This window comes from Bos javanicus, chromosome 3 (genome assembly GCF_032452875.1).
Source record: "Bos javanicus breed banteng chromosome 3, ARS-OSU_banteng_1.0, whole genome shotgun sequence".
Classification (NCBI taxonomy): Eukaryota; Metazoa; Chordata; class Mammalia; order Artiodactyla; family Bovidae; genus Bos; species Bos javanicus.
This window is the reverse complement of record NC_083870.1, coordinates 102,963,667-102,977,638: the sequence shown is the minus strand read 5'-3', so window position 1 is coordinate 102,977,638 and position 13,972 is coordinate 102,963,667. Positions and strand designations below refer to the sequence as shown.

The window sequence follows — 13,972 nt, the reverse complement described above, 5'->3', positions numbered from 1 at the left end:
GGCTCCTCCATCCCTGGGATCCTCCAGGCAAGAACACTGGAGTGGGTTGCCATTTCCTTCTCCAATGCATGAAAGTGAAAAGTGAAAGTGAAGCCGATCAGTCGTGTTTGACTCCTAGTGACCCCATGGACTGCAGCCCACCAGGCTCCTCTGTCCATGGGATTTTCCAGGCAAGAGTACTAGAGTGGGGTGCCATTGCCTTCTCCAAGAAGGATATAGTAGACATGAAAAGCACTGTGAACCAATTCAACACAATTAAAACAGCAGGATACAGATTCAAGTTTCCATAGACTATAAACCAAGAGACATTGGAATATATCCAGGAATGTAAAGTGAAAGTAAAAGTGAAGTCGCTCAGTTGTGTCTGACTCTTTGTGACCCTATGGACTGTAGCTTACCAGGCTTCTCTGTCCATGGAATTTTCCAGGCAAGAGTACCAGAGTGGGTTGCCTTTTCCTTCTCCAGGGGATCTTCCCAACCCAGGGATCGAACCCAGGTCTCCCGCATTGCAGGCAGACGCTTTACCACAAGTCACAAATACTTCATGGTCTAAAGGTACTGAAATCGTACTGAGTCAGTTCTCTTTATCACTGTGGAATTATGTTAGAAATCAATAGCAAAAGGTATTTGAAAACAACCCACGTATTTTTAAGTGCAATGTGACATTTACCAAGAGAGAGCATAAGAACATCTAATTCTAGTCTTTTGCAGCTTTGAACTAGATCTTCTGACCTGAGTCCTGGGAAACAAACATGTTCAAATCCCAGTCTAGAGAGAATGAGGAGGAAGGAGGCATGGCAATCTCCTTCTTCAGGATGATCTGTCGTGGGGAGAGATTGCCCTGGTGGTGCCCCTACAGATATAGCTAATACTTGCAGATGCTTGCTCTATTCTATTTTACACATATCACTCATTTAAGCCTTCTAAAACCATGTGAGGCAAGTGCTACTATGATCGTTATTCTACTGAGAAGAAATTGGAGCACTGAGGGGGTAAGTAACTTCCCCAAGGTCACACAGCAGATAAATGGCAGAGCTGGGATTTGAATCCAGGTCTTCCTGGTGGCTCAGATGGCAAAGAATCTGCCTGCGATGTAGGAGACCGGGGTTCAATCCCTGGGTCAGGAAGATCCCCTGGAGAAGGGAATGGCAATCCACTCCAGTATTCTTGCCTGGAGAATTCCATGGACAGAGAAGCCTGACGGGCTACAAACCTGGGGTGGTAAAGAGTCCGACACGACTGAGTGACTCACACTTTCACTTTCACATCTGTACCCTCAACTCAGTTTGTTGTTCTGCCAGCCTTCTTCAACTTCACATCCCTGACTTGTGTGACCCCTGTTTTTGGCCTCCACGCAAGGACAAGGGTTGCGGCCTTGCTCTGGGGTCAGAAGGATGAGGCTGCCAAGAAACTGGGCTATCCTTTGCAGTCTGGGTTGGCGCTCACAGGGGAGAGAAGGTAGTGACAGCTACTGAGGGATGAGGACAGGTTGCACGCGAGGGGCAGAGGTGGGCTGGGATCGTGGTCTGAAGCCACAGGAGGGCAGACCAGAGAGAAGCCTGGCTGAGTCCCCGGCCTCCCAGCAGTTCCCGCATCCCCGTGCCCTTGAACCTGTGGACCCGAATGGTGTTTCCTCTTCGTGCCTGGGGCCAGGCATGTGAGCCTGCTGGGAACCATCTCTCTGGGAAATCCAGCAGGGCCGCTCTCTAGGTCCAGATTTCCCACCACCCACAGCAGGTTCTGGAACTCTCTTGCTTTTTCGATGATCCAACAGATGTTGGCAATTTGATCTCTGGTTCCTCTGCCTTTTCTAAATCCAGCTTGAACATCTGGAAGTTCATGGTTCACGTGCTGTTGAAGCCTGGCTTGGAGAGTTTTGAGCATTACTTTACTAGCGTGTGAGATGAGTGCAATTGTGCGATAGTTTCTAGTTTTTCCAGTAGTCGTGTATGGATGTGAGAGTTGGACTATAAAGAAAGCTGAGAACAAAAGAATTGATGCTTTTGAACTGTGGTGTTGGAGAAGACTCTTGAGAGTCCCTTGGACTGCAAGGAGATCCAACCAGACCATCCTAAAGGAAATCAGTCCTGAGTATTCATTGGAAGGACTGATGCTGAAGCTGAAACTCCAATACTTTGGCCACCTGAGGTGAAGAGCTGACTCACTGGAAAAGCCCCTGATGCTGGGAAAGACTGAAGGCAGGAGGATAAGGGGACAACAGAGGATGAGATGGTTGGATGGCATCACCGACTCCATGGACATGAATTTGAGTAAACTCCGGGAGCTGGTGATGAACAGGGAAGCCTGTTGTGCTGCAGTCCATGGGGTCGCAAAGAGTCGGACACGACTGAGCGACTGAACTGAACTGAACTGAACTGAACAGCAGGTTCTGAGGGGAAGCCTCCCCTACCAACCCTTCTCGGTGCTGGGCTCAGAAATGTGTGTGTTAGGTCACTTCAGTCATGTCCAACTCTTTGTGACACCATGGACTATAGCAGCCAGGTTCCTCTGTCCATGGGGTTCTCCAGGCAACAATACTGGAATGGGTTGCCATTTCCTTCTCCAAACTTCTAATCTGGGGTTGGGTGCTCACCTCTGCCCACATTTCTCAGAGGTTCAATCAAGGCCCTGAGAAGCTGAGATGCTTCCTGGCCCAGAAGTGCAAGACAGGGCAGCCCCTCTGGGTGGGCCCTGGGGATGTATGAGGGGCAGAGGAAAGACCAACCGGCTCCTCCCCCAGAGGCCAGGACATGCTCAGCTACTCAGCATCCTCTCCGGGGTCTCAGGCTGGGGCAGCCAGCGTTGCTGCCTCCCACACAGGGCCTTCCCCGCCTTCGAGGGTCTGGGGGCTGAGGAACAATGAATAGGGTTGGCTCCCCTCCTCCCTGGCTCGTCCCCAGTCTCTCCTCCTGTCTCCTCCTCCTCCACAGACAAACCCTTAGAGGTCAGTGTTTCCCTGCTCTGTCCTCAGTGCCTCCTCTATGCCACCCCAGCCCTGGTGAGCTGATTCACTCCGGAGGGCCTCAGAGACCCTATTGTCAAGGACTCCCAAGGCCACATCTACAGACCAACCAGACTTCACTCTGTAAATGCAGCTGCCCCAGGCATCTACCCGCTGGAAACCCCATGTCCAGCATTGAATCCTTGCTCCCCGAAAACCTGCTCTTCCTCAAGTGCCCAGCCAGTCAGTCAGAAACCAGGGCCTGACTCCCTACTCCGCATGTCCAGTGGCCAAAAGTCCTGTCAACCATCTCCCCATTCCCCCCACCTCACCCCGTTCTATCACACCCCTGGGATCTCTGTTCCCTGTGCCACACTTTAGTCACATCTTGGTCTCTCCCCTTCCGTCCATCCCTGCACAGCATCCCCTCTTCAGCTTCATCCCTGGCATGGGCACCCTCAACCCAGCCATCCTTGACCTCTGGCCTTTTCTCATTAGGCACATTAGTCACACATTAGTCAGCCCTCACATTAGTCAGCACTCACCTTTCTCCCCTGGCTCTTTCCTCAAAGGCTAACACTGCATGTGGTGGATACATCTTGGCAGCTGCCTGGTTCCCAACTTCCCCCTGCTTGGCTGGGGCTGAACTGGAGCAAATGGGTGGGCTTCTCAAATCACAAGAGGACTACAGGAGCCTGCCCCCACTGGCCGGAGCTAATCAGACCAGTAGTAGATACTTGACCCAAGCTGGACCAATCAGATTCTATCAACTGGGTACTTGAAACCCAGAATCAAGAGTTTGGGAGTCCCAGGCATGGAACCTCATAAGTGCCCATAAATGACAGAGCACTAGAGGTCCCATGCTCAACCTCAGGCAGCTGGGACCACCTGCTTCCTGCCCTTCTGAATTAGCTATCCCCCTTTAATTCACCCCCCAAACTCCTTTCCATTGCTTGCAACCAAAAAGCTTAACTCAAGCCTCTGCTATCTTGAAACTGTCTCCCTTTCCCCAGACTCACCACTAGCAATCATGACCCTGTCTTTCTCCTCTCCATCAAGGTTCCACAGTCAACTCCACTCCATCATCTCTCATCCACTCACCCCTAGGCCCATGATAATTCAACGAAGTCAATAAATATTTATTGAGCATCTGCTATGTACGAGACTCTGAGTACACAGAACGAAGTGCAGACTGTGGCCTCAGAGAATACACAGTCTGGCCCAGTAAGGGTACGTGCAAACTGTAACAAAGATGAAAACCAAACATGGTAAGAGACCACTAGAGAAACTCACAGGTCTTATAGGAGGCAGCAGCTCTCAGGTGTCCAAAGGACGGGATGTCTGAGCACTGTAATAGCATTCAGTGACAAGGGACATTTTTATGCACAAGCCTCAGTTCAGGAAAATAAAAAATGAGAGACTTTAGTTTTAATTAAAATGAAAACAGATGTATTAATATCTGTGAAAAAACATAATAGAACTATTTAGATTTCCACTTTATTGACAGGAAAAAAATCTCAGTAAGAAATTTGGCACATTGCATTTCCCCTGCTAAAATGTTATCATCAGGTCACATCTGAAATGCTGGCAGGTAGGCAGACCACCTGGAGTCTCCTGGCCGGTGATTTTCATCACTGTCAGACAGGACTTGGGAGAAGAGAAAGGCATCGAGGCAAAAGAGGAGTGTGAGCAAAGGTCCAGGGAGAAACAGCACGGTAGGAGAGGGAGGAATAACAAAGAATTAGCTAAGCAGGAAGTAAAGAAGGGTCAAGAAGGGAAACCAAAGGCCAACAGAGGCATGATTTCAAAGTCAGGCCCTTGATAAGCTTTATTCTGAGAACAGGAGGGAGTCATTGAGAGTCATTGAGTAAAAGAGGGTCATGATCACTTTGGTGACTAGAGTCGAGTAAGGGAGGATTGCTCCACCCCTGGTCAGCCCTTAAGCCCTAACTACCAAGTCCCTGAGGCTTGTGGTTCCCATGAAATATCTGTTCTCCTTAAGCTGTCAAGCATAGGGATGGGGGGTGGGGCAGTCCAAAGATGAAGACTCAAAGGGAGAAGTGGTCCCTGCTTGCCCCTGTCTCCAGCCCACCAAACCCAGGCTGAATGTAATTGTCCTCAATGAAGCCATCATCATCCTCATCTTCAACCACCTCGGGGCGACCTCCCTTCCCTGTTTCAGGCAGTGGGTGGTGCTGGTAGCTGGCACGGTGTTTGCGGCAGAGATGGCATTTGGCAGCAACCGCGATGAGGATAGAGAGGACCACAGCCCCCAGGACGACCCCTACCAGCACAAGCCATGTCTGGATCCCGCTGCCTGGTCCAGAGGATACGGTAGATGTTGTGGGGACCCCGGAGGACCCCACGATGGCTGCAGAGAAAGGGACAGTGTTATGGATGGGGCCCAGGATCGGCTCCCAGGGGAAACTGAGAGACATGAGCGCAAGGTCCTCCCCACAATCCAAGGGGAACCCAACCCCCTCCTCAGTCTCCCTCCCACTGTCACTCACTTTGGTTCGCCTCACTCATGGAGGGGCCAGAAGACACTGGTGAGCCTCAGCCTCTGCCAGAAGAGCCCTGGTTCTAAGGAGACCCCCGGATGCCAGGCAGCCCTGGGACAGAGTCCTGGAATATATACACGCAGATGGGGGTCAGGGACAGCCACAGACGCTCGTTCCGGGCCACACTCACAGCCACAGGAGGGCACTGCGCGAACTCTGGAGACTGGACAACTGGCCATAACTAGCTATCCACAGGAGCAAAACAAGCTGAGCCATGGACATGGGCTGTTTATAAGGGAACACCAGGAAGTCGCTGGAAACATAACTCAGTGATGGAATTTACTGAGCACAACTTATGATTCACCCATAATGTGAGCATAAGCATTATCCCCACTCTTCAGGTGAGGACATTACAGCCCAGAAAGGTGAACTAACTCAGCCAAAGACACAGGACTTGAACCCAGGTCTCAGATGCCAGGGCCCAGAGCCCAGGCTGCTCCCCTGCTCCGTAAGCTGAGGGTGGGAAGTGGGGCAGAAGCAGTCTCACCTTCCAGAGGATGGACAACAGCAATTCCTTGAAGCTAATGGGCAAAGCGGAGACCACGATGGAGGATGGTGCTGGTCCCCATCCAGGATCGGAGGCCCCAGATACTGCCAGAACAGCCCTGGCCCTCAGCTCTGGAGTCAGGAGCCCTGTGTCCCTACCCTGTGTCCTCTACCCTCAGCCCTTCAGGCACATTCCTTGTTCATTCACCTCTGCCTCAGGGGGCGGGGAGCTGTTTTGGGGGAGTAGCCGAATGTAAATCAACTGGATCAGGAAATTACCAGGCTGAGACCCTAGGGCTGGGAAGGGTCTAGAGGAGTAAGAGCATCTGAAGTAAGGGACTATCTGGAGCAAGATCAGCTAGGCTCAGGATACCTGTAGAGAGAGCATCTGGGCCAAAGGAATGTCTGGGGTCAGGGGACAGCTAGGGGAGGAGCTAAGGGAAGAGCATCTGGGTTAGAGAAGTACCTGGAGGAACAGGAGCTGGGGCTGGAGGTATCTGAATCAGAAGAGGCCCTGGGAGGAGTGTCCAGGCAGAAAAGCACCTAGGAGAGAAGCACCTGGTTTAGGGAGCACTCGGCCATCGTCTTTAGTATCCATACCTTAACGACGCCTTCCCTCCTCAACACCACCGCACTGCCACCAGGCCCCATGAGTTCTTCCTCTCAGTAGCCCTAGAATGCTGACATCCCTCCTCTGCCCCAGTTCGAGCCACCTTCATCTGGTTCCTCAACTCGCAATAACCTCCTGAGATCTCTCCTTACCTCTCATCCATGTCAGTGATGGGCCTATGGACCAAATCTGACCCCATTACCCTCCAGCTTAAAAGTCCTGCACAAGCTCCCTAGGCCCCTACAGCTTTGTGCAGATGCTTCAAGGCTTTGCAATTCAGCACACGGCCCTCAATTCCCTCCCCATGCTACACACACACACACACACACACACACACACGTCCTGCCTTGCACTCTTGTTTCTCAGGCACTCCCTCCTCAGTTTTTTGAGTCCCTCATCCCTCAAGGCCAAATCTGACCATACCTGCCTGTGAGGCTGTCCCAAGACCCCCCCTCATCATCCCCTTCACTGCCCTGCCCACTCGGCCACCAGTCAGAATTCGCCAGTTACTAAATGTGCAGCTCCCTAGGCAGGGACTAGGCTGACAAATGTGCACCCTGCTGTAGGCAGAGAGAGCTTGGCAGTCAGCGGTTCAGTGCATGTTTGTGAGATGAGTGATATAGGGGGTGGAGTGGGGGAGTCATTAGAAAGGAGAAGTAAATCATTCACTCATCCATTCAGCAGCAAAAGTCCACTGCGTGCCTATCTGGGCCCCATACTAAGTCTTGGGTTCTCAAAAAAACATGTTTTGTTCAGTTGAAATGAGTTGTTCAAGAGGGAAGAAACATATGCACAAATATGGCTAATTCATGTTGATTATGGCAGAAACCAGCACAAAATTGTAAAGGAATTTGCCTGCAATTAAAAAAAAAAAAAAAACTGAAATGAGTTCAATTCAACCTGATGTTTCTAAGATTTTACTCCTATTCCTTTCCTTCCTGCCCTATCCCCAGGGACACACACACACACACACACACACACACACACACACACACACACACACACACCCTCAGGCTATCACCCCACCCCTTCTGGTTAAATTTCTTCCAACGACAAACACACACTCCACCCCAATTTGTAGCTCCTTTCCTGCTCCCAGGAACCTTCAGGGATCTGTGACTTCCCCGCCCAGGCCCCCCAATGCCTTCCCATTTGCACCCCACCTGTAGGAACTGTGCCCAGTCCGCAGAGGAGCTTCCGGTTACAGACAGCAGGACCGGGCCAGGTGGGCGGGCCCGAGCTGTCCCATGACTCACCTGGGGACGCTGAGGGCAGGCGGGGCCGGAGGCGCGGGTGAGAGGAGGGCAGCGCCGCCAACAGGGACGACTAATTCTACATCTTCCCAAGCTTTTGCAGAGAACCTTCAGGCACAGGTCTCACCCCCACCCCCAGTGCTGAGCGGGTGGGGGGTTGGTGCAGCTGGGATCCAGAGAGGGGACAGTCTTCAGCGGGCGGCTGCTCAAGCTGGCGGCCTGATAAACAAGTGAATTTCCGGTGACAGGTACAAAGTCCAGAGTTGAAGAGGGTGCTCTGCAGGCCTGTGAAGGCGGTGAGCCAGAACCAAAGGGGAGAGGGGTGGGCATTCTCCAGGCAAATCCAGAGGGACCAAGCACAATCAAAACTGCCTGCAAAAGTGGATATAAGCGTGTGTGTGTGTGTGTGTGTGTGCGTGCGGATGTGGAAGTCGATGGAGAGTGTGAGTTTAGAGGCCTTTTAGGAATGTGATGTGCCCTGGGGGTTTATCCTGTGTTTGTGTGGTTTACCTGAACAGAGGGTACAAGCCTCTATCTGGATCTCAAGGGTTCTGTGACCCCCACAAAGCTAGGCTCCCCAGGCTTAGTGTACCTCCTTGTCCTTTCAGACCCTCAGGGAGTCACCTTCCCCGAGTCCCCAGTCTACCCTAGCAAGCCCCGCCCCTACCTTGACAGGCCCCGCCTCCACCCGGAAAGCCCCGCCTCCTCTATGCCGAGAGCTCCGCCTATCAGAGCATTTCCGTCATTATTTTGTAATAATTTCTTCCTCAGCTCTCTCCCCAGCTAGACTAGTTGGGGAGCTCTCCCAGGGTGGAAACAAGTTTGACAGTCTCTAGGTTCCCAGCACCTGACACAGGGCAGGCTCTCAGGAAATAACTAAGGGAGGAAGGGTTCCATGAGCTAAGTCATGCAGGCATAGCAGTTCACAGGGACCCACAGGGCAGAGAGGGAGCAACGGCTGCGGTCTGGGCTTGTGAATGGGGCACGATTAGAAACGCGGGTGGAAAGCGGATGACCAGTTCATGCAGGACGTTGAAGATCTTGGCACGGAGTCTGAACTCCTGCTGCCAGTGGCCCATTCCTCAGTCTCCCACCCACACCTCATGTTCTCTGCTGCAGTCATGCCAAACGATTTTCCATTCCTAGAACTCACCATGTGCTCATCTCCCCGGCTTTGCATGTGCTGTTCCTGGGACCCCTGCTTTCCTCCAACCTTAATCCTCTCCCCCAACATATCCACCTCCCACCTGGCTGACTGTTCCTCCCAGGCCTCCCATCATGTAGGTCCTAGGTGAGGTCCTCTTGATCTAAATGTACCCTAGCCTAGGTCCCTCCTCCCCACTCTGTGCCCCTAGAAGACCCTGGCCCTTCTCCCTCATGGCCCTGACCACACAATATTGTGATTTTCTCTTTACTTGGCAGAGTCCCCTATGAGTCTATAAACTCTGAGGATAGGGTCTGTGTCTGTCTTGTTCCCCTTCAAATCCCTAACATCTAGAATGACAAATGAGAGGAAAGTGAATATTATCCTGGATGAGGCAGTGAAGATCCAAGGAAGGTTTAGAAGTTTTGGCTGATTTTGAAGCAGGGAAATTTCACAGGATTCAAAAGATATTCATTGAACACCTACCATATGCTGGACACTGTGCCAGCACATGGTACATATGGTTTTGATGTTGTTGTTTTCATTGAGGTATTCACATAGCGTAACTTAGTTCACATAACATCTACAACAAATACCACTCTATTCATCCATTTCAGCACACAATTCAGTGGCTTTTAGTACATTCAGAATGTTGGGCAACCATCATGCAGTGTAGTTCTAAAACCTTTTCATCACACCAAGAGAATTCCCCCTGCTTGTTAAATAATCACACTTCGTTTCCAGATCCCTAGCTTCCAGCAACCTCTAATCTTCTCTTGTCTCTATGGATCTGCCTATCCTGGATATGTCCTACAAGTGTAATCATATTTGTGTCAGCTTTTTAATGAACTGCTTTATTTAATGCTCCTAACTGTACTATGAAATTTATGTTAATTACCCTCTTAACAGATGAATAAAATGAGGCCTTAAGAAGGTAATTTCCATGAAGTCCCACAGAAGAAAACAAGTAAAAGTCTGCCCATCCATCAGTCAGCCATTTATTCAATGAATATTTCCTAAATGCCCACCACAGAGCCACAGCCAGCCCATAGGCAAGCATTGTAAAATAGCAGAAGGCAACCTGCTAAATGCCCCCACAGCACGGAGAGCAGAGAGCTGGCTGGATATTAGCACCTACCAGCCTCTCAGCCAGAAGCTTTGGTGCAGGGAACAACCTTTCCAACCTTCCGTGGCAGCCCTGGCAGCCGTATGGTCAGCTCTGTGCTAGCTACTGCGGAGAGTTCCTGCTGCCATACAGCTTTCATTCTGGTGGTGAAGATAGACAATACACAAGTAAAGACATGAATGTGATCATTTCAGATAATGGTTAGTGCTATGAAGAAAGTAAAATAGCTTCGAGTCATGGAGCTGTGGAAGGGGCTCCTATTTTATATGAGATGGTCGGAAAAGGGAGGTTGACTGAAGGGGAGGTATTTGAGCTGAGATCTGTATAAGAGAGAGACAGCAGTCATGCCTATATCTGGGGGAAGAACATTCCAGAAAAAGGGAACAGCCAGGACAAAGCAAAAGCAGGACTGGCTTGTTCAAGAAACAGATGGAGGCGGGCTAATGGAGTCCATTAAGTCAGGGGAGATGGGAGAAGACCTGGCGATGCCGTGCCAGGTCCTTCCTGTGAAATGGGGAGCCATTGGTGATCAGAGTTGGGCACCCAGGGACTGACTTTCTTCAGCTTCTATGTGAGGAATGGATGAGAGGAGGCCAAGGAAGAGGTAGGTAGGCCAGTTAGAGAGCCATGGCTATCACCCAGGAGAAGGGATGTGGCATTAGGGTAGTTAGGTAGAAATGGAGAAAAGTGCTCCATTCTGGATGTAATTTGAGGGTGAAGCCAACACAATTTGCTGATTGGATATGGGAGTTGAGAAAAAGAAAGGGAGCAAGGATAGCTCCAAACCGTTGACCTGAGCAACTAGAAGGATGTAGCTGTGGGGAGACTCTGGAGGGGACAGATTTGGGAGGGCAATCTGGACCTCAGTTTTCAACATGTGACTTGTGAGATACCCATGATTCATCCAAGTAACATACTAAGTAGGCAGTAGATAAACTAGCCTAAAGGCAGCAGAAGGTAGAGGCTAGATATATAAACTGGGGAACCAGCAAAAGACAGACTTTTTTAAAAAAGCTGGTCATCTAGATGAGACCCCATAGAGAAGTGCAGAGAGAAAAGAGGGCTGAGGGCTGAGCCCTGGAGCCCTCAGGGAGCAGAGGTGAAGGAGCAGAGGAGAAGCAAGCAAAGGGACTGGGGAGTGACCAGCATGATGGGAGAGAGGTGTCCTGGAGGTCAGAGAAGAAAGTGTTTCAAAGGCAAGAGCTTGACCAGCTACATCAAATGCTGAGGATAGGTCCGCGAAGATGAATGTGAACTGAAAATTGACATTGAACTTGGCCATGTGGAGGCACTGGTGACCTTGACAAGCACAGTTTCACTGCTAAATCAGAGACAAATGCCCAACTGGATCCATGCCTGGGCATGGGAGCAGAGGAGGTAGGGACAACTCCTTCAAGGAATTTTCTATAAAAGGAGCAGAGAAATGGGGCAGACATGGGAGCAGGTGTGGAAGGGTTTTTTCAAGACTTTTTTCATGGCTAGGAGCTTTTAGACCATGTGCGTATACTGGTCAGAATAATCCAGGAGAGGGAGGAAAGTGATGATGCAGAAGGAAGAGAGAAGAGACAGTGGAGGGGGGGCATCCTTCTAGAATCAAGGGGTGTGGGAGTTGAGTGGCAGGTGAAGGGCTGGCCTTGGGCAGGAGCAAAGGAAGGTGGAGTGTCAGGTGAGTGATGGGAGTCAGGGGGTTTTCTTCCCATGGCTTCTGCTTTTCCAGAGAAAGAAGAAGCAGTGTCCTCAGCTGAGAGTGGGGAAGGGGTGCTGAGGTTTGAGGAGAGAAGACATGAGTTTATCATCCTGGGGCTTTGGAGAGAGAACTGCATGTGGCAGGCTTGCCAGGCAGCATCAGGACCCCCTTGAAGTGAGCAGCATGAGTTTATAGTGAGGTCAGTAAGGATGGCCGAGTGTTTTGTTTTCTAGCCCCTCCAAGTGCAGGTGGAAAGAAGATGGAGCCTGCAACTTAATCAGGGTTGGGAGACACACCAGGCAAGTCTGATAAAGGGGACTGAGCTGTAGACAAGGCCTGAGATGGGGCCAGGTAAAAAGGGAAGTGTGGACAGAGTTGAGGAGGTGGGAGGGACTCAGAAAGTGGCAGAATTGATGGATTTTAGCAGTGATTACTGGCTAGAGTAGTAAGGTGAAAAAATAGAAGTAGTGGGCAGATGACAGCATATAGAAGCGGAGGTTACCCAGGGGGTGCCGTTCTTGATACAGGGAAGTCCTAGGACATGAACCATGGAGTGGTCCTGAGGTAGGATCTACAGACTGATAGTGGTTTTACTATTGCCTGCGGCATATTAACTCCTGAAACAGAGGTCAAATGATTATGTACTATAGTTCAATGAGTAAATGGCAGAGGCAGGATTGAACCTAGGTCTTTTGCCTCTAGGTCCAACATATTTCCAGCCAGCTCCATTATGGCGACCTGCAGCTCCAGCATCGTGATTAGTGATGATGAACCAGGTTATGACCTGGATTTATTCTGTATACCTAATCATTATGCAGAGGATTTGGAAAAGGTGTTTATCCCTCATGGACTGATTATGGACAGAACCGAACGGCTCGCTCGAGACGTGATGCATGTGATGGGAGGCCATCACATCGTGGCCCTCTGTGTGCTGAAGGGGGGCTATAAGTTCTTTGCAGACCTACTGGACTACATCAAAGTACTGAACAGAAATAGTGACAGGTCCATTCCTATGACTGTAGATTTCATCCGACTGAAGAGCTACTATAATGACCAGTCAACAGGCGACATAAAAGTGATTGGTGGAGATGATCTCTCAACTCTGACTGGAAAGAATGTCTTGATTGTGGAAGATATCATTGACACCGGCAAAACGATGCAAGCCTTGCTTTCCCTGGTTAAGCGGCATAATCCAAAGATGGTCAAGGTTGCCAGCTTGCTTGTGAAAAGGACCCCTCGAAGTGTTAGCTATAGACCGGACTTTGTTGGATTTGAAATTCCAGACAAGTTTGTTGTGGGATATGCCCTTGACTACAATGAACACTTCAGGGATTTGAATCATGTTTGTGTCATTAGTGAAACTGGAAAAGCAAAATACAAAGCCTAAGATGAGAGTTCCAGTTGAATTTGGAAACAGCTAGTGTCCCATTGATATCACCAGTAAAATCATCAAATGTTCTAGTTCTGTGACCAGCTGCTTAGTAGAGTTTATTATTGCATGTGTCTTCTAAGGATTGTATCAATTTTGTATTTTAGAAATATTAGTTACTGCATTCCTGAACTCTTTATTTGCACTATGAGCCTGTAAACTATCATTTCCCTTTGGGTAAATTGTTGTTTGACTAATGAATAAAAAAATCTCTTAAACTGTACCACTATTGAATGAAAATATTGAAGTTGTATCTGTAAGAAACATTTAAAGAAAAGAATTTATTCGTTTTTGAATTGGTATTTTAACTTTTACACATTCGGGAAAGAACAGAAGTGATAGAACATTGTCCATCGGCACCACTGTGTTTAGAAAAGTAAGAAGCAGTCAGTTTCAGACCAATGACAGCTCTGAGAGGTATCATTATGTCAGATAAACCATACATCCTGGAGTTATTTTAGTAGGTTTCAGTAGTACTAACTGTATTTTCCCACTTGTTCAGATTCTTTCCAGTGAATCTTTGTCAACAGTTCCTTTTATTTGTTTCCCAAATTTTAAACTTTTTATTTTGCATTGGGGTATAGCCGATTAACAACCAATAGTTCCTTTTAAATACAAATCACTAAGTTCCAAAAACCTACCACTTTTTGAATTCTTCAATATAAAAATCCTTAAACTAAAAGCTGTCTCTTTAACAAATAAAAAGGTGATGAGGTTGATGAAAGCCAGAAAATG

At 49.3% G+C, this 13,972-nt stretch overlaps 2 protein-coding genes across 7 annotated transcripts; one reads left to right on the top strand and one right to left on the bottom strand.

The window, feature by feature from the left end:
- Positions 1 to 4,419: 4,419 nt before the first annotated feature.
- C3H1orf210 (chromosome 3 C1orf210 homolog) lies at positions 4,420 to 7,943 on the bottom strand. Of its 4 annotated transcripts, none has more exons than XM_061412252.1 (5): positions 7,855 to 7,943; positions 6,455 to 6,531; positions 6,268 to 6,376; positions 5,452 to 5,566; positions 4,420 to 5,312 (listed from the first exon to the last, which is right to left on the bottom strand). In XM_061412252.1, exons 4-5 carry the CDS (start codon positions 5,468 to 5,470, stop codon positions 4,990 to 4,992), a joined length of 342 nt encoding a protein of 113 aa, XP_061268236.1. In that variant the 5' UTR covers positions 5,471 to 5,566; positions 6,268 to 6,376; positions 6,455 to 6,531; positions 7,855 to 7,943; the 3' UTR covers positions 4,420 to 4,989. The 4 variants fall into 4 exon arrangements, with proteins under 4 accessions (XP_061268236.1, XP_061268237.1, XP_061268234.1 ...); XM_061412253.1 differs by lacking the exon at positions 7,855 to 7,943 and adding an exon at positions 7,762 to 7,843; XM_061412250.1 differs by lacking the exon at positions 6,268 to 6,376.
- On the top strand, positions 7,892 to 13,460 carry LOC133244707 (hypoxanthine-guanine phosphoribosyltransferase-like). 3 transcript variants are annotated; one of them, XM_061412247.1, is made up of 2 exons: positions 7,892 to 7,971; positions 12,511 to 13,460. In XM_061412247.1, exon 2 carries the CDS (start codon positions 12,539 to 12,541, stop codon positions 13,193 to 13,195), a length of 657 nt encoding a protein of 218 aa, XP_061268231.1. In that variant the 5' UTR covers positions 7,892 to 7,971; positions 12,511 to 12,538; the 3' UTR covers positions 13,196 to 13,460. The 3 variants fall into 3 exon arrangements, with proteins under 3 accessions (XP_061268231.1, XP_061268232.1, XP_061268233.1); XM_061412248.1 differs by lacking the exon at positions 7,892 to 7,971 and adding an exon at positions 8,011 to 8,099; XM_061412249.1 differs by lacking the exon at positions 7,892 to 7,971 and adding an exon at positions 8,064 to 8,147.
- The last annotated feature ends 512 nt before the right edge of the window (positions 13,461 to 13,972 follow it).